General features: G+C 45.2%; 1 protein-coding gene across 25 annotated transcripts in view; it reads right to left on the bottom strand.

The window, feature by feature from the left end:
* ank3b (ankyrin 3b) overlaps positions 1-27,757 on the bottom strand; it is a 716,427-nt gene that overhangs the window by 148,753 nt on the left and 539,917 nt on the right. For all 25 annotated transcript variants that reach the window (XM_072557889.1, XM_072557888.1, XM_072557893.1 and 22 more), the window contains 9 exons: positions 27,311-27,409; positions 21,988-22,185; positions 20,325-20,423; positions 17,296-17,394; positions 10,396-10,593; positions 8,458-8,556; positions 7,487-7,585; positions 7,280-7,378; positions 415-513 (listed from right to left, as the gene is read on the bottom strand). In XM_072557889.1, the coding sequence (XP_072413990.1) occupies positions 415-513; positions 7,280-7,378; positions 7,487-7,585; positions 8,458-8,556; positions 10,396-10,593; positions 17,296-17,394; positions 20,325-20,423; positions 21,988-22,185; positions 27,311-27,409 (1,089 nt within the window). The remainder of the gene's footprint in view (positions 1-414; positions 514-7,279; positions 7,379-7,486; positions 7,586-8,457; positions 8,557-10,395; positions 10,594-17,295; positions 17,395-20,324; positions 20,424-21,987; positions 22,186-27,310; positions 27,410-27,757) is intronic.

A 27,757-nucleotide genomic window follows, 5' to 3' on the forward strand; every position in this document is an offset into this window, starting at 1 on the left:
TTCTCTACAGTGTGGAAACAGGCCCTTCGGCCCAACAAGTCCACACCGACCCTCCAAACAGCAACCCACCCAGACCTATTTCCCTCTACTAATGCACCGAACACTATGGGCAATTTAGAATGGCCAATTCACCTAACCTGCACATCTTTGGACTGTGGGAGGAAACCGGAGCACCCGGAGGAAACCCACACAGACACAGGGAGAATGTGCAAACTCCACACCGACAGTTGCCCAAGGATGGAATCGAACCTGGGTCCCTGGTGCTGTGAGGCAGCAGTGCTAACCACTGAGCCACCATGCCACCCCATATTCAATCTTCAACACATTGATTTAAAGAGGTGCTGGGTTAAGCTAAGTACTAGCCAATATGACTATGTATGGACAGATAGATAAGCAGACAGAAACAGAATTTACCATTGTGGTCGTCAAGGTTTCCTCAGTAACCACTTTCAGCGTATCAACCACAGAGATATAACCAAGCCTCTTAGCGATGGCTAAAGCAGTATTCCCATTCTAAAAACAAGAACAACATTCCACAATGAGACTGCAATTGGGATCTTCATTCAGAAGCATCACGGTTCTGAAAAATAACAGGATCTCTTTAAAAGTCTATTGTTACATTTACAGAACACCCTCACTCTGTAATTTCCTTATTCCTATTTCAGGACGTTTGTTTTACTGTAAAACACTGAGAAACATTGACAGAGGAACCTCGATTATCCGAAAGACATGGGCAGGGAGCACTTTGCTCGGTTAATCGAATTCTGGATAATTGAATGCCGGATATCACAGTGTTGCCGAGCATCGGGACATTTTGATCTTGCCAGATAATCAGATAATTGATTTCCAGATAATCAAAGTTACTCTGTAAATTGGTCTCTTCCCTATATTATGTTCCTCTCTACTCATGCATATCCGAGTGAACAAGGAGGAAAACAGGATCTTGGGGCATGAGTAGGCTATTGAGCCATCAAGGTCTGCTCCGTTACACATTCACTTCTGAGAGAGAATGTGTAAGAAAATTTAAGAGAGAAAGCATGAGAGAGGGAGTGTGACAATGTACATGTGTGGAAGTGTGAAAACTGAATGAGTGAGTGGAAAGAAACATTGCAAATGTGTGATGGCATATGAGTGCCCAAGAATGTGTCCGAGACTGGGAGGATGAGACAGCAAGGCAGAGGACATAGGAGAGACTGAGTGTGAGATGTACATGTAAGAGACATACAAGACAGCATGTCAAACTGCATGGAACATGCCTAAGAATGCTAGTATCATTACTGCTGACAGATCTTTCAGGGAAATAATGATATAAGAATTATCCCATTATTCTCCTCTCCAGCTTGGAATCTTTCAATAAATGTTTGCACATCAACACACTGGCTAAAATAGAAATATCTTCTTCCTATTAACATCCTGTTTGGGCACAGAGTGTGGAGTTGAGAAGAGGCAAGAGGAGGAGGATTAAGAGTAACAGAAACATATGATTAGTACAAAAATATCCCAGGGTGTAACATCATTGAGTAACACAGTGGGTGTCACTGTTTACTTTTTGTTAAGGTAATTTTAGGCAGGGGGTTAAATTCAGAAGTTTAGAGTGAGAAAGTAGCAAGTAGCAAGGGAAGGGGTGGCCACCAGATTGTCACTTGACTTTATGTTTAAGAGCTTGGTCCTTTCAAAGAGAAGGGGGCACCACAGAGGCTGGAGTGCATTATTTCCCCGTCCAATGATAGATTGACAATAAATCTCTTGTAAGACTCAACATCTTTTGCTCCCTAAGTCAATATATGATTATCGGTTTGTTCAACACAGACAAGGAATGAAGCTCAGACAAATAATCCTGAAGGAATGTTGCTCTCTATCTGGTTGGTATATCATGGGTTTAACTGGGCAGGGATGGAGCAGGAAGGTCAGGGGAGCGATACTGATAGGATTAGGGAAGCAGAAAGGTGTATCTGCTGTGGTAAAGGTGACTCCAGCATGACATCTTGCTGATCCAGTGTCAAGGTCAAGGGCATGTCACTGAGGCTACTGCAGAACATTCTGAGTGTGCAGGAGGGGGAGTCAGCAGCCAGGGGTCATGGCCAATATTGCAACCAATGAAATAGATCGAAGGAGGGATGTGGCTTTGCACACAGACTGCAGGGGGCTGTGAAAGAAATCACAGAGCAGAAACTCAAAAGGGAGTAAGCTGTGGATGTGCTAGGGAAGCAGGAGGATAGCTCAATGAATGACCAGAGAGACAGTGCAGGGGGAGAACAGGCCATAAGGATGAATTCTCTGGCTTGCTATAGAAAGGATGCTGCGAAACTTGAATGGGTGCAGAAAAGATTTACAATGATCTTGCTGGGATTGGAGGGTTTGAGTGATAGGATGAGGCTGAATAGGCCGGGGCTGTTCCTGGAGTGGTTGAAGGCTGAAGGGTGACCTTATACTGATTTATAAAATTTCGAGGGGCACAGCTAGGGTAAATAGCCAACATCTTTTTCCCCAGGGTAGGGGAGTTCAAAACTAGAGGGCATAGGTGCAAGATTAGAGGGAAAAATTAAAAGGGACCTAAGGGGCAACTTTTTCACACAGAGGGTGGTACGTGTATGGAATCAGCTGTCAGAGGAAATGGTGGAAGTGCTTACAATTACAACATTTAAAAGGCATCTGGATGGGTACATGAATAGAAAGGGTTGAGGGGGATATGGGCCACATGCCGGCAAATGGAACTAGATTTATTTAGGATATCTGGGCAGCACAAGTGTGTTGGACTGAAGGGCCACTTTCCATACTGTCTAAGTCTATGACTCTATTTACAGCCGACAGAGTCTGGAAAGGTTGCTCCTTCCAAGGGTTGAAACCAAGATCACAATGGAGACATTGAAAAGTGTGGTTGGCAAGGGTTTTGTATCTAGCTTGGCAGGGGTATCTGAAGTGAGGGTTTGGAAGGACAAAGAGTAAAACTGGAAGAGATGGCAGAAAAATAAATCATTTGGAAGGTGAAGGAAAGAAAGGCCAGGAAACAGAAAACAAAGTTGATTTTCATTAATCAGTGGCGCATAGTTCAATAGAAGGAAGCTCTAAATGAGGCGGATGAGATGGAAGTATGGATTGAAACCTGGAAGCAATGAAACCTGGAAGTAATGCTTCTCGTAAGAAGTGGGGCTTGATAGATGTGCAGCAACCTAAAAGTTCCAAAAGTAACTCCATTCAATCAGCCTCTTAAACCGACTGGACATCTGCACCACAAAATCAAAAAGACCTGTTTACTTTAACAAATCACTCAAGTACAACTAAATTACAGGGCGTGTTACTTGTGCATATGATCATGTAGCTATTTCTGAAACATGTCTTAACAGGCACGAATGGCGGCTGGACGTTTTTTTGGTTCAGAGAGTTTTCAGACAGCAGAGTGAGGGAATTTTAAAAGGAGGGGGAAAGGTCACAAATTTAGTTGAGGTAAATACTTGCAACTGTAAGGATGAATGACATGCCTGAAGGAGCACCAAATGAATCAATGAGTTGAGCTGAGGAACAGACAAGAGGTGAGACTGCTGGGAGTGTAATACAGAGCCCCAAGCAGTGAGGGGGAGGTAGAAGAGCAAATATTGAGGCCAATGCCTGAGAGATGTAGAGAAATGATGTGTCTGTAAGGAATTTCGATGACCCAAATATTTACATAGAAGTAGTCAGTCTCACAGGTTTACTGAGAGTGGAAGTCTTCAAATGCATTCAGGAGAACTTTATGAGACAAATGTAACAAGCCTATCAAGACAAGGGACAGCAATAGAGTTTAGGAGACCCTTCAGCCCATGGAGCCAAACTGATCATCAAGTCCCTCCCTCGCTGGTCCCATTTTCCAGCTCTCACAGTCTGTGTACTACGGTGCTACAAGTGAAAATCTAAACACTTCTTCAATGTCTTAAAAGTTCTGGCTTCTACCATCCTTACAGACATCGCAGTCTAACATACTCAAAACTGACTCAGCGAGTTAACTTACATCCATACCCAAAACCCTCTGGGTGAATTTTTGTTTTCCTTAAACCCTCTCTGAACTTCCTGCCCTTTACCTCAATGCCATGCTCCCTGGATACTAATCCCTGAACAAAGGGGAATCATTCCTCCCTTTCTATCTTATGTCCTTCATAATTTTGTTCACTTCAATTAGCCTTCTCTGCTCTAAAGAAAATAACCCCAGTCTATCTGGTCTCTCTTCACACTGGAAGCGCTCTAGCCAGGGCAACATCCTGATAAATCTCTACTGCAACCTCTCTAGTGCGATCATATCCTTCCTATAGTGTGGTGACTAGAACTGAACACTGTACTCCAGCTGTGGTCTAACTAACGTCTTTTATAGCTCCATCATAGCCTCCCTGCTCTTGTATTCAATACCTTGACTAACAATTGCATGTGCTTTGTTAACTACCTTACCTACTTGTCCCTTTGCCATCAATAAGGCAATAAGGCCATAACACCATTGGAAATAGGAGTGGAAGTAAGGCCATTCGATCCATCGAGTCCACTCCACCATTCAATCACAGCTGATGGGCATTTCAACGCCACTTTACTCACCTCGAACACAATGGGCCCTCACCTTACTCAGCATGATCTCTGGACATGAACATCAAGATTCCTCTGACCCTCAGTTTTTCCAAGGGTCCTCCCAAAATACACCATCTTACACATTTTAGGATTAAATTCCATTTGCCATTGTCTGCCCATCTATATCATCCTGTAGTCAAAGACTCTCACCCTCCTATTTACCAAACTAACAATTTTCATGTTATCTGCAAACTTTCTGACCATACCTCTTGTATTCATGTCTAGATCATGAATGAACATAACAAACAGCAACGGGGACCAGGACTGAACCCTGTTCCATGCCACTGAATATCAGTTTCCCTTCGACAAAAGCACCCTTCGACTATCACCCTCTGCCTTCGGCCGCAAAGCCAATTTTCAATCCAGTTTGCCAAACTGCCCCAGATACCATAGGTTCTTAGCTTCTTGACCAGTTTCACACGTGAGATCTTGCCAAAAACCTTACTGAAGTCCACTCAGACTGCATCCACTTCATCAACACATCTAGTCGCCTCCCAGACTTCATTTCAGGGAATGAATCTAGCAGGTGGAGAGTGTTTTGATGAGAGTGATCATGATTCAGTTAGATTTGGGGAAAGGCCAATTTTGCTTAGCACTCCTTACCCCTCCATCTTCTGCATATCAACCGACATTTTCCCAGAGACCATCACCTCTGAGGAGGGCTCACCAGATTTGAAACGTTAACTCTGATTTCTCTGCATAGATGCTGCCGGACCTGCTGAGGTTTCCCAGCAACCTCTGTTTTTACTCAGCTGAAACCTGATTTGCTGAAAGTGCCCTGAGAGAAGCAACTTGAAGATCAGCAAAAGGCTTTCCCAGGAGGAAATAGGGCTCTGGTCAAATATACATTTCTCAAATCTAGAGGGCCAAGGTGCCCAAAGAACAATTAGGGCGGGAAAAGGCACAGAGGAAAGTTGGTATAAGATGCCTAAAGCTCAGTGCTGTATTGTAGAATAGAAAGGGCACAGAGGTGAAGTTAGAAAACATAAAGAGCACCAAAAAACCCCACTGATATGAAAGCAACTCAACGATGTGCTATAAATACACTGTTTGACACAAAAAAACACTCCTGGGGTGTGTTGCTGACCTTGGAGTGCAGATTCATTGTTCCTTGAATGTGGAGTCTCAGGTAGATAGGATAGTGAAGGCAGCGTTTGGTATGCTTTCCTTTTTTGGTCAGAGTAATGAGTACAGGAGTTGGAGGTCATGTTGTGGCTGTACAGGACATTGGTTGGGCCACTTTTGGAATATTACCTGCAATTCTGGTCTCCCTGCTATAGGAAGGATGTTGTGAAACTGTAAAAGGTTTAGGAAAGATTTACAAGGATCTTGCCAGGGTTGGAGGGTTTGAGCTATAGGGAGAGGATGAACAGGCTGGGGCTGTTTTCCCTGGAGCATCAGAGGCTGTGGGGTGACCTTATAGAGGTTTATAAAATCATGAGGGGCATGGATAGGGTAAATAGACAAGGTCTTTTCAGTGGGGTAGGGGAGTCCAGAAGTAGAGGGCATAAGTTTAGGGTGAGAGGAAAAAGATTTAAAAGGGGCCTCAGGGGCAACTTTCTCATGCAGAGAGTGGTATGTGTATGGAATGAGCTGCCAGAGGAAGTAGTGGAGGCTGGTACAATTAAAACATTTAAAAGGCATCTGGTCGGGTACATGAACAGGAAGGGTTTAGAGGGATATGGGCCAAGTGCTGGCAAAAAGGACTAGATTAATTTAGGATACTTGGTGGGCATGGACAAGTTGGATTGAAAGGTCTGTTTCTGTGCTGTACATATGTATGACTCTAAATAAATAAAATATAAGAGGATAACTGAAGGAAGTATAAGATCCACTGGAGACCAGGAAGGTCAGCTATATGTGGATATAGTCAGTAATTACACATTTTCATCTGCCTTCACAACAGAGAGTGCAAGAAAGCAGACAGTGCAATAAGGAGAAGGGCTGTGATCATTAAATAAATATAGTAATGGACAGAATATTAAGGAATTTGGCGCTGGATAAACCAGCAGTCCTAGATGAAATGTATGCAAGAGTGCAAAGGAATGAATTAACAGAGGCCCTGAACATCACTGTTCAACCCTCTCTGACTCCAGTCTGCTAATGTTGTACCAGTGTTTGAATAGGGTAGGAAGGATAGCTTGGCAACTACAGTCAATCAGCCGAATCTCAGCGATGGGTAAATTAGAGGGAACAGCATTGGATCCGTGATGTAGGTTTAAATGCAGCGAGCATGTTTAAGAAGTTTGAAGATGGTACAAAAGTTGCCCTTATGGCGATAGTGAGAAGAAAGGTACAGAATGTAGGTAACTAGCAGAAACACGGCAAATGGAATTCTTTTTACAGCTTCACAGACTAACCATACTCAGTGATATCAGACTCAGTGATATCATTTGCCTGTCCAGACCACACTCCCCCAGCAGACAGCATTGTTGGTCAATACAGACCTGCACCTGACAGGGTCTGTACTCCACCCTGACACAGGAGGTATATGACCTTATGGTTGAGATCACTAAGTCCAACTTTTGGTTCATGTTAAGTCTTTACTTTCTTTTGGAGAGTGGAGAGAGAATTGTTAACCGCATCCTGGCAGCCACCTTCTCAAAGATGGGTGATGATAGACTGTAAGGTGAAAGCAAAAGTTTACATGTTCAGGGAAAGAAGAAATTCACCAACGTCTTTTGATAATTACCATGGTGACTTCATCTGGAGAGGCACCGTGTTGCAGGAGGATGTTAATGATATGCGTGTGTCCTTGCTGAGCTGCCTGGTGGAGAGGGGTGTACCCGTTCTATAGTAAGGGACAAGGAGAGTGCATGTTAGGAAGACTCTGCTCAGAAAGGTTTGGTTAGCTCAGACTGAAATCAGCCGTAGATGCTGTCAGCGAAGGTGAACCGACCTTTGTCTTGGCATTGACTTTGGCATTATGTTGCAACAGAAAGTTGACCATCTTCACGTTCCCATAGTGACACGCTACGTGCAGTGGAATATAACCCATCTGTAATCAAAAAGCAAAGGTAACTCCTCTCAGGGATGGAAATGCAACACTTAATTTAGTTTCTGGATCCCATTTTGATTCAAAAGTACTTCCAATGAAAGGCCTGAAACACCGAGATCTCGGCATGCTTGAAGTCACAGAGTATTTTCTCGGGACTGACAGACCGACTGAAGCAGAACAAACCCACCCACCAGGGTCCACTAGTGAAGCTTCTCTCCTTGTTTTGACCTGGCAACTTGGTCCATCTCCAATCTGCAGTGCTGAGGGATGGCTGTATTACAGATCAGACTTCAAACTGAGGCCTTGCCTGCACTTTCAGCTGGACCTTCGTACATTATGATGCTCAAAAAGTACGTCAATGGCTGTCAAATGCTTTGGGGTGTTCTGAAAGGTGCTACAGAAGTGTACTTCATGCCTCATTTTTCAAAAAAAGATTCCAAAGAAAACAAAGTAAGTCCTCACTAAATATTTTCCACTAAAACCAATGTTAACGCCGAAGGTAGTTTCTGATGCACATTTCCAATTTGCAAGAAGAAAAATCAGGAAAGTGTGATAGCAATGTAAATGGAAACACTGCACATTGTTAGACTCCTATATTCATAAATGAGAGAGTTGGGAGAGGGTTGGGGAGAGGGAGAGAGTAAGAGAGTTGGTGAGTGAATCATAGAATAGCATGGAAAGAGGTCATTTTGCCCATCGAGTGCACACCGACCCTCCGAAGAGCATCCCACCCCCCCCATACCCAAGCCCTGTGTTTGCTCCTGATTTATAACATTTTTAATGCAATAGTTTAAATCTTTTCTATTGGATCCAGATTACCCTGGCCCAAGGGTGATATTAAAAGCAAACAGAACAAATTGGCAAGTCTGTACCTTGGTCTGCGGGTCAATAGCAGCTCCCTGATTAACCAGCACTTCAGCAACATTCACCCGATCCTCTTGAGCAGCCAAATGAAGGGGTGTCAGACCACTCTGTGAATCCAAGTTAGATTCTGTCAACGGTGCAGCCATCAGAGCTTGAAAGACAATTCCCAGCAAAGACAATTTCCACTTACTATGCCGGCAACAATGGCAAAGGATGTCTGCAAGACTGGTTGCCTTGCAGTCTAACCGCGGCTCTGTGCTGATAAATATTTAACGGTGGGCCAGGATATTGGTTTTCAACTGCAAAACAGTCACCAAGGTTGGGGACACAGATACAAATTTCTATGTGACTGAAGTGTGTCTGGCAATCTCAAGAACAACCTCAACAGCTCATGAGAAAGCAAACTGAGAGGCTGATAAATGTGCTGTTACTTCACCGCTGTCTAATAGAACAGCCTTACCCTGTCTTAGTGGGTGAAGAACTTCCAATTAGGAGAGTGCTCCGCAGCAGTGAAGACTGGACTTAAGGAGATGCTTCACAAACAGATTGTAAAGCTGGCCCCCTCTTTGGCAGACAGCTGATAGCGCTACCTCGGAACTGGGTGGGTAAACTTTCATAACCATCCACGCAGAGCGTGAAGATTCAGTGCAGGTATTGGGTGAGAGGGGTGGGCCAGGCCTGCTCAGGACAGATGCTGTTCCCATTCTAAATGAGGGCACAGGGAATTGATCAAGGAAAGAGCTGACGGCAAGTGAGCATGTGGACACGTGGGAGTGAAGCAGGGCACCAGCGGGACAGCAAACTAGGGAAGGAGGAAAATCGGGTGTTTAAAAGATGGACAATCTGGTGCTGTCTGTGCTGATTTGATTTTCGTCCCCAAGATTTTTTTAAAAGCTTATTCTAAATCCACTTCCTGCTTCCCCACCCCTTGGGCCTCTGATTGCCTGAAACGAGTACAGGACATTGCGTCTGGTCTCCAGCAATGCTTATGGGTGTCTACATGGGTTAGGCACGGCTGTGGGATCTCTCTACCCCATATCTCCTGGCTATGATATGGTTAGAAGGTGCAACGTATCATCAGCAAGATCAACAGTCCATGGCAAAAGGCACTTGTGCAGCTAAAATGCATTGCTCGCCCAAGTAATGCCAGTCCCTCCACTCTATATCGTCTTCAAAATGATGCCAAGGCTACCATCGGTGGAGCAGTTGTTGGCTTGGGCAGAGGGGTCATGTCGCAGAGGAGCCAAGTGACTTTGGAGAAAGTACATGTACAATGTGATTCTCCTTGAGGGAATCAAAGAGGAAATCTCCTGAGTATTCTTTTAGAGTAATTGAGATGCAGAACATGGAAACAGACCCTTTGGTCCAACCCGTCCATGCTGACCAGATATCCCAACCCAATCTAGTCCCACCTGCCAGCACTAGGCCCATATCCCTCCAAACCCTTCCTATTCATATGCCCATCCAGATGCCTCTTAAATGTTGCCATTGTACCAGCCTCCACCACTTCCTCTGGCAGCTCATTCCATACACGTACAACCCTCTGTGTGAAAAAGTTGCCCCTTTGGTCTCTTTTATATCTTTCCCCTCTCACCCTAAACCTTTGCCCTCTAGTTCTGGACTCCCCGACCCCAGGGAAAAAAACTTGTCTATTTCTTCTATCCATGCCCCTGCTGAATTTCCTTTATTTCCCCTGGGATGCCCTCTGTTTTGCAGCCTCTCCCAGGAGTTGAGCAGGCTGTGGAAACGAAATCACTCCAGTGGTTGTGAGGGTGATGAAGCGGGACTTCTCCTGCTCGTCACTCACGGACATTGGCCAAGCAATGAAACAGGGTGTGCAAGAGCAGTGGAAACATACTGCCACAATGAGGCAACATTCAGCAATGACGCAGCAATGTAAGAGCAGAAGCAGAGTATGGGGGGGACAGCGCTGGCAGGCCACCAACCTTGTTTCCCAGGTTTACATCTGCATTGCGGGTCAAGAGCAAGGACACCATGTCCACGTGGCCCTCCTGGGCAGCTAGGTGCACAGGTGTAATGCCTTGTTTGGTCACGGTGTTGGTGTCAGCGCCATATTCCAGCAAGGTCGTCGCAATATCCATCTGGTTCTTCTTTGCAGCTATGTGTAGGGGCGTGTAGCCATTCTACAAAAGAGTCAAAGAAAAGACAAGAGACCATGCTAACCCATAATAAGGAGGTTCAGATAGTTGTATGCATCAGTTGCCCTGCACAGTGCCAAAGTTGGATTTCAGGTTACGCACAGACTGTCACTTTTGAAGTGCAGAAAGCACTCCCAATCCCTCTGCTTTTGTCTTTCAGACTCTGTCGAAAACCTTTCTTAAATTCACAGTCTGCACATTTCATTGCATAAGCATATCACCCAACTGTATATAGGGATTCCGACTTACTGGTATTGTCTCGGAGTCTCCAGGAATTCTAGAACAATCTCCACAAGACTCAGAAACACACCATCATGAGCATTGAAAAAAATAACTGGATTTTTAGTGAAGTTTCTTAATGCACTCATATTTACAACTATAAAAGGAATGGAAACAGAACTGACAGTCAGCATCTAAGTTACACCCCCATGGCTGAAATCCTCTGCTACTGACATTCCATAGGTTAGCATTGACCAGAACCTGAACTGGACGAGCCATCTTAATGCTGAGGCTACAAGAGTAGATCAGACACTAGGAATTTTACAGAGCTTAACTCACCTTCTGACTCCCGAAACCTTACCCACCATCTACAAATCACAGGTCAGGAATGTTGTGGAATACTCTCCAGCTGTCCAGATGAATGCAGGTTCAACAAGATTCACAAATCTTGATATCATCCCAGAAAAAAAAAACAGCTTGCTTGGTCAACACCCCATCCACCACTTTACACATCCACTCCCTCTATCACCACTACATCCAGCGGATGTCGTGTGTAGCATCTACAAGAGCCACCACAGAAACTCACCAAATTTCACAGTATCTAAACCTGTATTTACTATGACCTAAAGGACGAGGGCAGCAGATGCATGGGGCTACTACCAGCTCCAAGTTCCCCTCCAAAACCACACGCTATCCTGACTTGGAACTGTACCATTGTTCGTTCACTGTCACTCGATTAACAATCAAAGTCCTGGAACTCCTTCCCTAACAGCAATGTGGTTCTACCCATTCCCCAGGGGCTGCAGCAGTTCCAGAAGGCAGCTCAATACCACCTTCCCACGGGCAATAAATGCTGGCCTAGCCACTGACACCCACATCCCATGAAAGGATAAATCAACATAAACGTAGAGTCTGTTAGTTGACCAATTGGTGTAGGAAGGTATTGTCCAACCACTATGGCTATGACGGGCAGCCAATGGTGGGAGGGTGGGGCATAGCAGTTAGGACCAGACAGTCACGTGATGGCACCTCCAATGAGCTGTCCAATCAAAGAGTTGCTGATCCTAGTGCAACATATAGTGTCCAAGACAACCAATCAGGGTTCCCCCTTTTGGCCAGTCAAGCTGCAGTTGGGTGCACAAACAGGACCGTTTTAAACATTCTCAAATTTCAAGTGGATCGGTAGCTCAAAATGATCACACAGTTCACAGGATATAAAAATATTAAATAAAAAACTCTCTCAAATAGGATGAAAATTGTCTTGCGTGTTCGGGGCATTCGAGGGGGGCAAATTTTTTTTGAGACAATTATCATTGCTTGTCGGAGCATAAAGACATTCCAAAAGGATTGGCTCATGAATTCACAAGTAATAACATTGAGGAGCTCCCATGAGTTAGTTGTGACTGGAAGAAATCTTTTCCCACATTGCTGCTTTTGAAACTGGTGATGTCTTTAGCAGCACCATTCTGCCCCAACAGCAGTCAGAGTGTGAATCTGTTGCCAGCAGATATCCCATGTCATTGCCTCCCTGGGGTGGTTTGGAATATCCTTGTGATATCAGCCTGGCCTGAACTTTCACTCAAATTCTCAAGAACAATTGACTGGGATCCAACAAACTGGATCGAATGAAAACCAATCCGTGAATACAGTGCAAACTCGTGAGTTTTGTTTTGAATGATCCGGTTGACCCTCTACAATAAACAGCAGCAGTTTGAAACAGAGTAACTGGAATTTAGATCTGCTTCATGGATGCAAGACTGAACACGCAGATAATACGTCTTCACCAAGGCAAATGTATTCAAATATATCGAAATACAAAGGAAGCAGTCAAAGCGAAACACAGGTGACAGACTCAGAGCGCGGTACAGACAAAAAGAAATACTGAGAGAGACAGTGATACAGACAAGGAGATTGACAGAGATATACACAGGGTGAGGTATAGGCATAGGGTTAAGCAGAATGAGTTTGATTGGAAACCTGTTGGGGGGTTATTGATGTGGATTTATAACCAGGAATCAAACACAGAGTCCAATTCGTTCTTAGCTGCTGCAGTGTCTAACTTGTTCAAATGACACATCAAAGTGGAGAGGTTCATAGTCAGATGGCCAATGGGCAGACAGGGAGGTTTTTAAAACAGTGCATTATTTCAGCAAATTTATAAACATATTCAGAGCATGGTGCTAGTTATCACTATCCTCAGAGGAAGAGACTGCAGTATCTATAAGAATAGAATATTTTCATTTTTCTTCTAATTGTATTCTTTCTTTCATTATCCAATGTGGTCATGCCATGAAAGCATGTTCTTAGTTTTTTTTTCAAATTCGTTCACAGGATAAGGGCATTGCTGGCTAGGACAGCATTTATAACCCATCCCTAATTAACCACAGGGCAGTTAAAAGTCAACCACATTGTTGTGGGTCTGGAATCACATGTAGGCCAGACCAGGTAAGGGAACAATTCTTGTGAAAATCAAATATTTTTGAAGTTAACATGGGAAGAACTTGTGTTTACAAAGTGGGTAGATAAGTAGGAGCTGGAAATCTTCCAAACATCAGGAATATCAAGCGTTGTAAGAAAAGAAATTCCTTAGTTTTTAGCCATGCGTCACTGCTACATTTGGCCATTTGAGATTGACCAAAATGCTGTGATGAAATACACAGGAGCCTGAGGCTCCTCATTGAGCACCTGCATCAAGACAGATTGCACTTTGGTAAAATTAATCCTGGCACTTTGGAAAAAACTGAGAAGATTCCTGGATGAAGACCCTGGAATCTCCCCTCAGGTTGAGTTGCGACCCCAATTTGCATCGGTGTCAGGCCAATGACCATACATCACTCATTACCAAACCTCTTGGCTCAAACCTTGCAGAGTTTACATGTGAGAGGCTAAAGGAGAGAGCAGCAGTACAACATTTTTCATCAGCGTGATAATGCAATCAGCAAAGCAAGTACGCTGCTGAATCAGGAAACGTCTGGCCTGAGACTGAAAACCTGGGCAGGTCAGAAAGTGAGCCTACTCGAGACAATTCAGAGGTAAGCCAAGGAACTGAATCCAATGAGCCAAGGGACTCTGTCATGAGAAAAGACTGGAAGAGCTGAACCTTTCCACCTTAAAAAAAACCTTAGAGAAAGAGAACCTGGATGTTTCCAGGATGAGTTGCAAGGCGTGGTGCTGAAAAGCACAGCCGGTCAGGCAAAATTCAAGGAACAGGAGAATTCATGTTTCGAGCATATGCCCTTCATCAGGAATGGCTTATGCCCGAAACGTCGATTCTCCTGTTCCTTGGATGCTGCCTGACCTGCTGTGCTTTTCCAGTGACACACTTCTTGACTCTGACTCTCCAGCATCTGCAGTCCTTCTGTTTATAGGATGAGCAATATTCAAGTGGGTGAACGGCAAATTTAAGACATGTTGGAAATATCTTCTCCTCACAGATACTAACCACTCTGTGGAATGGGATTCTGAGACAATGGTAAGGCTGGAAATCATTGAAGGCACAGCTGGCTGCTGTGATGGGAGTGGTTCTAAGTGAAGAGATGGGATGATATGAGTTTTCCTCAGTTGCACTGGGATCCGCTCTGATTCTACCCAAGCCTGTTGCCTCAGGTGATAACTCTTTGAATTCAATTTTCAGTGAAAATCAAAGCAACACCAGTGACACTTTGATTATTTTTCCAACAGAACCCTTCAAAGAAATGTGCTTTGATGACAACTTTCTGGGTTTAACTTGCTCTCTTCATGAAACACATCTCTCCCTTGTCTGATCTCGTCATTATTTGCAGTGAGATGTGACTGGGCACGGAGTTGCTACCATCCTCGGGCATTGGTTTTAGGAGATAGATTGCAGAATGCAGGCCTGGGGGTCTCAAGCATTAGGTGGGAGGAGAGTTTTAATAACGGGGAGGAGGGGACTGGGTGTAAACTGAATAAAATGGAAGCAAGTTGAACAAGTTCCAACCTGCAGATCTCTGGGCGCTACAGAGACTAAACGGGATGGGGGCACAGGACTGCAGCTCCCAGGGGTCACACTGTTCTTCTTGATTTGACCCTTTTCAGGTTTAACTATGATAGGTGTGACCAGGCCGGGGTGGCTCAGAGCAGGCAGAATGAAACAGATCCCCCTATCAGACGTCTCCACCCTGTGGGACCAGGGATTGAACACATTTCCCTCTTCACCATGGCCAAGGGGGTTTGCGCCCCTGTGCCATCAGGGCCTAGCTGATCCTACAGCCTCACTTCTAGTTAAACCCAGGTAGGCCAAGGCAGATTTCCAGATGGTATCATTTCCACTTTAAACTGGCTTGTTGGAGCTTTTTATTTTCTAAACACTCTGTTCAGAGATATTATTAGTCACCTCTAGACCAGGTGGGACTTGAACCAGGGTCTCCCAGTCCAGGGGTAGGGACAGTACCACAGTACCACTGAGACTCAGCATAAAAAACTTGAATCTGACTATGTAAGATGTTCCAATACCGTCCCTCCAAATTCCTTTCTCGTTCCTCCCTTGTCTTTCTGCTGTGGATGCCCCATGAGTGTTGGCTCACCCACAAGATGGAGCACAAATATCTCCCAGCACCACACACACCAACCCCAACCCCCCCCATCACCATTTTATTCCTGACAGATTCAGTGAATGGGCAGAACTGTGGGAGATGGATTTCATTAGTGGGGAACAGCAAGTGCACTTTGAATCCAAGAAAGACATCCCAGTGTATTTTCTAAATGCCAAGTCAAGAACAGTGGCTGAGAGGAGAGATTTCAGAGTCCAAGTCATTCAAGGCCATTAGCCATTGACGACAATGGACCTGAGGTGTCTCTTTGAACGGTCTGCACATAGGTTGAGGGTCACTGTTCCACATCAAGCATGGGGAAAGACGAGGTAACATGTCTCCATAAACTACCCATATGTGGCATTGAACATCTGCCATTGGGGGAATCATTCTATATCGCCCAGCAGTCAGCTAACCAATTGAGCTAACCATCACCCCCATTTGCTGCTGAGTATGGAACCCACTAAAAACGTGTGGCGAGATCCAAAACATGATTTCTAACAATGGTGGCCATTATGTCAAGAGGAGTGGATTGTACAGGGTCCGAGGTTAAGCTGCGGTTGTCTAAAGTTTAACAGTACCTGGGATCATGCTGTTAATTGTGAGCACTTTCAGGAAAGTTCCAGTGGTCCTGGAGGGAGTGTCAAGCAGATTGATCAAAATAACAGGTCTAACAGGGGTGGTTTATGAGAAATGGTATCGAACATAAGGATGATCGAATCGAGGGGTTTTCCTTTGGTGTGAATGGAGGCATTGAGGGAGGTCTTCCAGAACAAAAGCAAGAAAACTTTCAAATTGAAACTTGGGCTGTTCACTGGTAAGATTGGCAAGCCATTATAAATTACGTATCAGCTAACATCAATGTATCCTCATTCTCTAGCAGTAGGTCAATTTATTCAGGATGTTAGCCCTTTAAATATTTTGCACAGTGGTAATCACAGGGGCACCTTAAAGTAGCTGAGCCTGCATTTGCAGTCACACACCTCAGGAAGAACACTGGCCAAAATCTCATTCAATGGTGAACAAGTTAAAGTAGTTTCTCCTATTCCAAGTGAATGAAGAGGTCAGCAAGTTGAAACTGGCAACAAGACAGAGAGAAGCACATAGGTCAGGAATGAAAGCCACACAATAAGGTACCAGTTTTACATTGAACTGCAGTTTATTAGCATCCACAAGGTGTTTATAACACTGATCTGAACGTCACGGGACTGACACATCCTGAACTGCATGCAGATGAGGTTCACCTGAACCAAGCCTTTCAAAGTTTCACTCTGTTCTACATGCCTTTGAAAGGTGAAAAGTAGAATTGTCATAACCATAATCATCTTTAATAAGAGTTGAAACAGCAGGATTTTAACTCAGCTGATACAACCTCACCATAATCCCTTATGAGTTTCCAAAGTCCGCATGCACTATCTGTCACAACTTCTACACAACACAATTTACCGATTCTGAGTGTTAAGACGAGGATTACATTACAGAACACAACATTCTTGGAGTGAAATCCACAGTGAGTTACAGGTTATCACGTACTGCTTTTTCAGCTAATGAGACCCTTATACTCTGTGATGTGGAGTTCACGTCAACAGTGCAATCAACCAACAATGAGAGCAAACTCCCGACAATCTCTCCATCTTCAACTTACAGGTGATTACCGGCAAGCAAGTTTCAAAAACAAAACACAAATGTATATCCATTTCATATATTTTCAGATAATACCACAAATGTTACCAACCAATCCATCAACCACCGATTGCAACAACAGATTTTGTCAGATTAATTCCCAGAGAGAAGTCTCTCATCTGGGCAGGTACAATTGAACTAAAACCCACCACGTTCTCAGTACACAAACCCCACACTGGTATCATTCTCCACACTGGCTGCTAGCTGCCATGTCCTTGCCGTCTGTACACCGTACCTTTGCTGTTGTGTGAGGGGAGGCTCCTTGATCCAGTAGCAGAAGGGCCACTTTCTGGTTGTCATAGTGAGCTGCCACGTGCAGTGGGGTCAGGCCGCTCTGGGAGGAGGAGACATGGGAGAAAAGGTGAGATAACACAATCGAATCAGGTACCTAATGGAATAAAACCAACTTGAAATGACCTCCTGTTAATGAAACCACTGAATGGCCAACTACCCAATATGGTCACTTTGACACAGCAAATGTTTTGCATCCATCACACCAATGGCAGCTGTACCTTTGACATCTCAGCTCTCAAGATTTCTCCTTAAACCTCCTCCTGTCTCCTCACCTCCCCCCTCCTGCTTAAAATCAACCTCCTGGCTACCCAAAATGTCAACGTCTCCACATACTGGCTTGTTGTGTTCTTCCAGCCTCCCGCTTGTCTACTTTGGATTCTAGCACCTACAGTACTTTTTGTCTTTAAAATCAACCTTCCAGCAATCTGTTCCAATATCTCCTTGAGATACCTCACACCATTCTGTGATCACAGAATTCCTACAGTGTGAAAGAGGCCATTCGGTCCATATGGACTTTCCAACCCAGACGCACACCCTACCTCTGTAAATGCTATAGCTAATCTACCTACCCTGCACATCCCTGGAAACTATGGCCAATCGATCTAACCTGCACATCTTTGGATGTGGGAGGAAACTGGAGCACCCGGAGGAAACCCACGCAGACATGAGGAGAATGCGCAAACTCCACACAGACAGTTACCTGAGGGCGGAATCGAACCCAGGTCCCTGGCAGCAGTGCTAACCACTGAGCCACCCATTCTGTGATGTGTTAACAGATTCAGATGGACTTACTACCCACTGCATAGAGTGGACAAACTGCATTAAGCCAAGCAGGCTCAGTTTATTTAGTGAAGATTCCTACTTAATGGGGCAAAGGCACACAGGGTCAGATGGTGAAGGAATGCAGAGATTTGAGAGGGGCCTGGAGGAGAGAACAGAGACAGGGCTGGACTAAGACACAGAGACACTTGAACACAAGGATGAGAAATTTGTTTTTGAAGACAAGGAGCTGGGATATGGTAGATCAGGACATTCACACATTTTGCGACTTGCCAGCAGAGTTTGGGGTGACAGTTTGAACTCTGCAAGCAGGGCTTCAGATGGCGGTAAGTTGTTTACGCTGTTGTCCAGTGCTGGGGAAAGACAGAAAGTAGTGATGACTTTGGACTGCTTCAGGCAGGTCTTAAGTGAAACTGACTGCTCCAATCTCTTGGTTCAGTCGGCGTCACTGTAACATTTGCTGTCAGGTGAGCTACTGAGTTGATGAAGCCAATAAAATGGACTCAACATTATAAAAGGGGCACCTTGTACAATCTGAGTTCTTGGTTCATGGTACTCAGACATGATTGGGCTGAATGAATGTTCCCTCCCCACACACATCATTCAATTGGCTCCTGACACAGCTCTATTAGGGAAGAATGATTGATATATTTCTGACCCAAGTTCATTTGAATCAGAGATTCCAAAGGACATATGCACAAAATATTTTGGCTTCAATATGGCTCGACAATTACGACTGACTGGATATTGTAATAATTGGAATGAGGTCAGTCAGGTGGACCTCATAGAATATGAGTTCCCTGAGTCGGGGTTAATTTGGTCCAATCAGGAAGTCCTGCTGACAGATATAAACAGGAGTGCCTCTGCTTTTGGTTGCACTTCAGTCCCACGCTCCTGATCTTCAAGCACCCAGTACGGGGGAGGGAGGGCAGGTCCGAAGACCTCTTCGTGGGTCTGCTCCTGGGCCTGGCCAAACTGGCCATCAACTGGTCCAGGCAGCGGGCCGTGGAGGGGGTCGTTAGGGCCAACTGCCTGCCCCTCTTCCGGGGTTACGTTAGAGCCCGGGTGTCCTTGGAGAAGGAGCACGCGGTGTCCACCAACACCCTGGAGTCGTTTAGGGAGAGGTGGGCGCCGCAGGGAGTGGAGTGCATTATTTCCCCCTCCAACTCTATTTTGATTTAATCCCTGCCCTCCCCTTCACTGTTTGATCACACAGTGATGTGATGTGAAGGGCAGTGCTTGTCACTGGACACTCGGGTGTTTCCTTTCTTCCTGGTGGTGGAAATTGAATAAAGATTCGTACACCTTGTGTCTTTCACTGTGTCTCACACCTGCACACACACACGCCATGGGTGCTGGGGAAAAAAATAAGCACGACCGCAGTTAGGCGATTGGGGTTTAAAAAAGGAAAAGAAAAACAGAAAAAAAAGGAAAAAAAGAATAAACAGGAGTGCCAGGGGTTCTGCTCACTCTGGTAGCTGGCTATGATCTATTTGGGTCAGTGTCACATACAACGTATGTGTACAGAAAGGCACTGGCCTTTGTGGAATTATTTCAGATATTTAACTGGGAAGGGTCGACTTGGAAAGGGGGGAGAGGAAGGGGAGCATCAGCTGATTCCAGGGTGCTGAGCTCAGTTGTAGCAGTTCTTGAGATTAATTTGACAAAAGGTTGACCTTTCTTGCCTGTGTTTAGCTTCATACCAGGAGATGCACTCACACACTGCTAAAGGAGAAAGGAAGATTTGCATTGATATCGTGCCTTTCCAAACACCAGAGTACTCACAGTGCTAAGCAGCCTTTTTGAGGTGTAGTCACTGTTGTGAAATAGGAAACTAGGCAGGCCCAATATGCGCACAGCAAGCTCCCATAAATAGTGAGTGATAGTGACCACTTCTCCTGGTGCTGTTTGAGGAATGACTATTTTCTAGGACATCAGTGTCCAACTAGTGCCAGGCACCTTTTGCATTTCTCTGAGAGATCGGCCAGGTTTCTGATTTAATGCCTCCTCTGAAAAGAGACACCTCCAACAGTACAAAGATCCCTCTGTATTGTTCTGCAGTGTCAGCCTGGTGTCGACAGTGGAACCTGAATACAAGCCCTTCAATTCAGAGGGAATGCTGTCAGTGAGGCACACCCCGACGTGTCACTAAAAACAGAATTTTTAAAGAAGAACTGCACCGATTATTACCTTTCCGGAAGCATTGGGAGATGCAGACTTCTGAAGCAAAAGGTTGGCCACCTCCATTTTCCCGTATTTGGCAGCCACGTGGAGTGGGGTGAATCCTTTCTGTAATGAGGCAGTGCACAGGGATCCATCAGTATACCCATATCAACAGGCTCCATGCTGGAGAATCAACAACAATTGCACCAAATGGCACAGCAGGCTTGTCGGAGCACATTCCTGCTCCTGTTATTAAGGTCCTTACGGGTCGACAGATGACTCAACATTTTGCAGTTCTTGTAATGAACTTGTAAATGTAGGAACAGACTGAGGTGATTCGGCCATTTCAGCCTGTTCCCATTCGTCAATTAGATCACTGCTATAGTGCTGCTCAACTCCACTGACCTCCCAGAATTCCCTTTTCCTTGTACCACTGACCATTCCAGTGTGGTCCCTTAACTGACTGCAGCATCCACAACCTTTCGGAGGATGTGAGTTAGAGATACCTACCAGAACCATGGGTATCATTAACGGAGAAAACATTTTTACAAGTATCTATAGAAAGGGCAAGAAGACAGCTCAAGAACGCCTCCTCAAGGGCAACAAGGGATGGGCAATAAATAATGGTCAGCCAGCATCGTTAATGTCCCACAAGTTAATTTTAAAATTAGACTAACTCAACAATGCAGTTAATCTTTTTATTTAAGCTGTGAAGTGTGTAAGGATTGGTTGAGTGACCAAGGGGTTAAGTTCCCATTTTCTACTGTGATAACATCAGCAAATTCGAGCTGTCAGCCAAACCAGCGCAAAGGATCGTGGGATTCCAAATGAAACAAGTCAAAGCCAAACTCACTGTGGTTGCTGTTTTCTGCTGCCTTTTACCTACATCAGGCCCCCACTTCAAAAGTGGCCACAGCCCCAGCTCAAAACTGTGAGAATCCCCCAATTGTTCGCTTTTAGGATGGGGTCCCTTATTTCACCTCTTTATGTTGGGGACAAAAAAAGATTTCATTGATTCAGCGTCCACTGATGAGGCATCTTTTAAAGGTGATTTTAAATCAAGTTGCTCATGGGTCCTGATCAAAATATACCAAGAATCTTTGGCGACAAATGCATTGCAAGCTGCATGAATAAAACCGTGCCAAGTTACACCCATAAATACATCAAGGCATACAAGAACAATCCAAAAACACTCTGCTCAATTGTGCTGTTTGATCACTGGAAGTTTGACGTTTGTGGTTTCGGGACTTAACTTTTAGCGGAACCTTGAAGCCCTAAGCTAAACATTTGACTTATTATTGTAACATGAACCGAGATACAGTGAAAAGTATTGTTTTGTATGTTATCAGGCCTTACATAAGTATATACTGGATTAGTGGTGCTGGAAGAGCACAGCAGTTCAGGCAGCATCCAACGAGCAGCGAAATTGACGTTTCGGGCAAAAGCTCTTCCAGCACCACTAACCCAGTATTTGCTTTCCAGCATCTGCAGTTATTGTTTTTACCTCGTACACAAGTATGTCTGGAAAATAGAACAGAATGCAGAATACAGTGTTACAGCCAGAGAGAAGGTGCAGAGAAGGATCATATCCCCAGGCACACTCGGTGCAATTTCCCCAACTGAGGTCAAAGTGGATAGCTCCCCCTCACCCTATTCCCCCCTACTCCCTGTAAAGGTTCAGTGGTGATACCTTGGTGTTAACAGACAGCGAAGCGCCCTGTTCCAGGAGAACCGAAGCCACGTCTTCGTGACCTTCCCTGGCTGAGATGTGCAGCGGGGTGTATCCAGAGGTGGTCGCTGCATCTGGAGAGGCGCCGTGCTGCAGCAACTGCTGCACAATGTCAGCCTTGCCCAGGCGGGATGCAATATGCAACGGAGTCTGGTCATCCTGCAGAGGGCAAAGAAAGCAGGAACGTGACTCAACACCCAGCCCAATTGCGAGAAGCAAACTTAAACCAGGCACGGTCACCGAACAGAAGATTGGCCTGGCTGAGGTAAGGATTGGGCTATTTGAATCACGTGCCGTTCGGCCCTTCAAATCTATACCGAGCCTACCCAGATCATCGCACCCAGACCCACCCCACCTCTGTAACCCTGCATTTTCCCATGGTCAATCTACCTAACCTGTGTATCTTTGGACAGTGGGAGGAAACCCACGCAGACACGGGGAGAATGTGCAAACTCCACACAGACAGTCGCCCGAGGGTGAAATTGAACAGGGGTCCCTGGCACTGTGAGGCAGCAGGGCTATCACCTGGGCCACCGTGCCAAGCACAGGAGAAGGTGAGTGAGTAGAGTTTTACTTCTGCACTGAGCCTATCTAAATGAGGACTAAATAAGTTCGCACAAAGTTCCTGTTTCCTGCCACTTCTGTCTATAAACATCCCTCAAGATTAATCAGCTCACCTGATCCTTTTGCTCTCAAAATCACAAATTTCCTTTCTATCTGCTAAATTCCCACAAAAATATTTGTGTCATTGGCAAAACTGCTCCAGAGGTGCCTCCATTCCTGTCATCTTTGAACTTCTACATCCTAACTGATTAAAGAATTCAACAAGGGCAGCTAGTTTTAAACTTGTTAACTTTTTGATTAGATTAGATTCTCTACAGTGTGGAAACAGGCCATTTGGCCCAAGTCCACACCGACCCTCCGAAGAGTAATCAACCCTGACCCATTTCCCTTTGACTAATGCACCTTACACTTTTGGCTTATAAATAATGTGTCTTGTACCTCTCTATCATTCCACACCTGAAGAAGGAGCAGCGCTCTGAAAGCTTGCAATTTCAAATAAACCTGTTGGACTAGTACCTGGTCTCATTTGATTTTTGATCTTTGAACGTATGCAGTCTTGTTGATAACAAACCTGGTTTTGACTGTTGCCAGTGATATCTGTGTTCTCTGGAACATTTATAAACTGCATGTTACATAGCAATCTTCCCAAATTTGGATGTTAGGTTAAACAGAGCTTAAAAATGTGTTGCTGGAAAAGCGCAGCAGGTCAGGCAGCATCAAAGGAACAGGAGAATCGACGTTTCGGGCATAAGCCCTTCTTCAGGAAGGGCTTATGCCCGAAACGTCGATTCTCTTGTTCCTTTGATGCTGCCTGACCTGCTGCGCTTTTCCAGCAACACATTTTTAAGCTCTGATCTCCAGCATCTGCAGTCCTCACTTTCTCCTATCAGGTTAAACAGCCCTGTTGTTGGCAGGTCCAGCCTAACATTTACAGTTTTATTTCAATACTGGATCGACACTCGTCAACTGGCCTCTGTCAGGAGGTATGAGATTGGCACTTAATTAGTGCTGTCACCGGTGAAGCAATTTCAGCGACAGCTATGTCAAATCAGTCTCCAAATTAACGCAGAGTCTTTATATCTAAAAGGCCATTGTGCCTTTTGGATAGGATTCAGACCATCCTGGCACAATGACAGAACATTGAACAATACAGCACGTACAGACCATTTGGCCCATAATGTTGTGCTGAGTGTTTATCTTAATCTAAGATCAACCCAACCAACACACCTCTCAATTTATTGCCGTCTATGTGCTTGTCCAGCAGTTGCTTAAATGTCCCTAATGTCTCTGACTCTACTATCACCGCTGGCACTACATTCCACACACCCACCACTCTCTGTCTAAAGAACCTACCTCTGACATCTCCCCGAGACCTTCCTCCAATCACCTTAAAATTATGACCCCTTGTGACAGCCATTTCTGCCCTGGGGAATAGCCTCTGGTTATCTACTCTATCTATGCCTCTCATTACCTTGCACACCTCTATCAAATCACTTCTCTTCCTTTTTCTCTCCAGTATGAAAGGCCTCAGCTCACTCAACCTCTCTTCATAAGACAAGCCCTCCAATCCAGGCAGCATCCTGGTAAATCTCCTCTGCACCCTCTCTAAAGCATCTTCATCCTTCCTACAATGAGGCTACCAGAACCGGACACAATATTCCAAGTGTGATCTAACCAAGGTTTTCTCGAGCTGCAGCAAAACCTTGCAGCTCTTAAACTCAATCCCCCTGTTAATGAAAGCCAAAACACCATACACCTTCTTAACAACCCTATCAACTTGAGTGGCAACTTTGTGGATCTCCTTACATGGACCCCAAGATCCTTCTGTTCCTCCACACTGCCAAGAATCCTGTCTTTAACCCTGTATTCAGCATGCAAACTTGACCTTCCAAAATGAATCACTTCACATTTATCCAGGTTGAACTCCATCTGCCTCTTCACAGCCCAGCTCTGCATCCTGTCAATGTCTTGTTGTAGCCTGCAACAGCCCTCGATACTATCTACATCATCATTGACCTTTGTGTCATTGGCAAACTTACTAACCCACCCTTCCACTTCTTCATCCAAGTCATTTATAAAAACTACAAAGAGCAGAGGCCCAAGAACAGATCCCTGCAGGACACCACTGGTCACCGACCTCCAGGTGGAATACTTTCCATCCACTACCACTCACTATCTTCTTTTGGCCAGCCAATTCTGTATCCAGACAGCCAAATTTCCCTGTATCCCATATCTCCCAACTTTCTGAATGAGCCTACTGTGGGGAACCTTCATCAAATGCCTTATTGAAATCCATATACATCACATCCACTGCTCGATTTTCATCAACTTGTCTCGTCATATCCTCAAAGAACTCAATAAGACTTGTGAGGCATGATCTGCCCCTCACAAAGCCATGCTGACTATCTTTAGTCAAACTATGTTTTTCCAAACAATCATAAAGCCTATCTCTCAGAATCCTTTCCAGTACCTTGTTTACCACAGATGTAAGACTGACTGGTCTATAATTCCCAGGGATTTCCCTATTCCCTTTCTTGAACAGAGGAACATTTGCCTCCCTCCAATCATCTGGTACTACTCCCCTGTAGAGTGAGGATGCAAAGATCATCGCCAGAGGTGCAGCAATCTCATTCCTCACTTCCCGTAGTAACCTTGGATATATCTGGCCCAGCCCTGGGGACTTATCTATCTTGATGCTTCCCAGAATTTCCAGCACATCCACTTCTTTAATATCAATCTGTTCAAGCCTATTAACCTGGTCCACAGTGTTCTCACTATCAACAAGGTCCCTCTCTCTCGAGTGAATACTGAAGCAAAAAACTCATTTTGGGGCCTCCCTTACCTCTTCAGACTCCAGACACAAGTTCCTCCCACTATCCCTGACAGCCCTACCCTCTCTCCGATCATTCTCTTATTGCTCACGTATGTCTAGAACACCTTTGAGCTTTCCCTAATCCCTCCCAGCGAGGCTTTTTTGTAATCCCGCTTAGCTCTCCTGAGTTCTTTACTAGCTACACTGTAATCCTCTAAGGCTGTGCCAGGTCCTTGCTTCCCGAACTTTAAGTAAGTTTCCTTCTTCCTGTTGATATCAAGCTCCTCTTCTCTTGTCATCCAAGGCTCCTTCACCTTCCCATTCCCTGCTTGTCTCAGACAAAGTTATCTAACACTCACAAGTGCTCCTTAAATAGCCTCCACATTTCTGTTGTGCATTTCCTGTAGAACAATTGTTCCCAATTTATACTCTGCAGCTTCTGTCTAATAGCAGTATAATTTCCTTTCCCCCATTACATACCTTCCCATACTGTCTGTTCCTATCCCATTTCTTGGCTATGGTAAAGGTGAGGCAGTTATGGTCACTGTCACCGAAATGCTCTCCCACCAAGAGATCCGACATCTGGCCTGGCTTGTTGCCTCGCACCAAGTCCAATATGGCCTCCCCCTACTCGACCTATCTATATCTTGTGTCAGGGAGACACAATTGATTTGTCAAAATTGGCTCTATCCAGACCATCTGCACTAAGAAGGTTCCAATCAATATTGGGAAGTTGAAGTCACCAATAACAACTCTGTTACATCTGCACCTTTTAAAAATCTGCTGTCCAATCTGTTCTGCCATCCCTCTGCTGCTATTGGGGGCGGGGTCATAGAAATCACCCAATAAAATGACCGCTCCTTTCCTGTTACTGACTTCCACCCATCCTGACTCCGTAGATAAAACCTCTTCAACACCCTCCTTTCTGCAGCTGTGATGCACTCTCTAATTAACGATGCTATTCCCCCTCCTCTTTTCGCCCCCTTCCTGTTGTTATAAAAGATCTAATCTCTGGAACATCCAGCAACCATTCCTGCCCCTGTGAAGTCCATGTCTCCTTTACGGTCACAACATCGTAGTTTCAAGTATTAATCCGTGCTCTAAGTTCATCACTCTTATTCCTGACGCTTCTTGCATTTAAACAGATACACTTTAATCCATCTCTTTGCCCTATCAACTGTGTATCCTTCCTGACAGACTCTCTGAATTCTATTTCTGCCCGTTCAACGACTATCCTCTCCTCTGATCTGTAGCTCTGGTTCCTATCGCAATGCCAAACTAGTTTAAACCCCCTGAAGTGCTATCGCAACTCTCCTGCCCAGGATATTGGTGCCCCTCCAGTTTAAGTGCATTCCATCCTTCATATACAGGTCCCACCTTCCCCAAAAGGTACCCCAATGATCTCTGTATCTGAGGCCCTCCCTCCTGCACCAGCTCTGTAGCCTTGTGTTTATCTGCACTTGCTCCCTGCTCCTCGTCTCATGAGCACATGGATCCGGTCATAATCCCGAGATTGCTACTCTGCTCACCCTGCTTTCCAGCTTCCAACCTATCTCCCTGAAATCACTTTTCACATCCTCATCCCTTTTCCTGGCTATGTCACTGGTGCCAATGTGCACCATGACTTCTGGCTGCTCACCCTCCTCCTGCAGAATCTTGTAGACTCGATCAGAGACATCGGGGACCCTGGCACATGGGAGGCAACATGTGGTGATATCTTCCCACAAGCCATAAGATAAACTTCATTAAACAGTTGAGATGACAGGCTGAGACAGCAAAATCTCTTGGGTCTGTCCTCTCTTCCCTGAACTAGTTATAACCCCACTGTGACCAGAAGATCAAAGGCTCTTTGCCAGTCTTGCCGAACTAGGTTGTTTCGAAAGTGCGGTGCGATCTGGTTTTCTTTACCTTAGCTTTGGCCTCCACCTGAGCTCCATTCTGAACGAGCTGACGGACCACGTCTGCTTGGCCTGCCCTAGCAGCCATATGTAGGGCTGTTTCCCCTCTCTGAAACACAGGAGGTGAAGGACGCGGGTTAGAAAACCACTTGAAGGTCACGCGCATCATTTGCAGGAAATGTCAGTGACGAGTCTCTCGCCAACCCGGACCGTGCTCAGCAGCCTATTGGACGGATGGGGCAAAGGTCGGCTTTTGAAAACAGGGGTGCTCCCCGTTTCCACACTTACCCCTCTCCAACCTGCAGCTCACTGAGCAAGTCCCCCGTCACCCGCTGCACAGCTCTAGCAACACGGAAGCAGGAATAGTGATCGTCTTTGACTCTTGATCCATTTTTCCATGTCTTCTGATCTTACCACAGCCCTCACTGTGTTTCACATGGTGTGCTCCTGGCCTGGC

The sequence above is a fragment of the Chiloscyllium punctatum genome, chromosome 38, assembly GCF_047496795.1.
Source record: "Chiloscyllium punctatum isolate Juve2018m chromosome 38, sChiPun1.3, whole genome shotgun sequence".
Classification (NCBI taxonomy): Eukaryota; Metazoa; Chordata; class Chondrichthyes; order Orectolobiformes; family Hemiscylliidae; genus Chiloscyllium; species Chiloscyllium punctatum.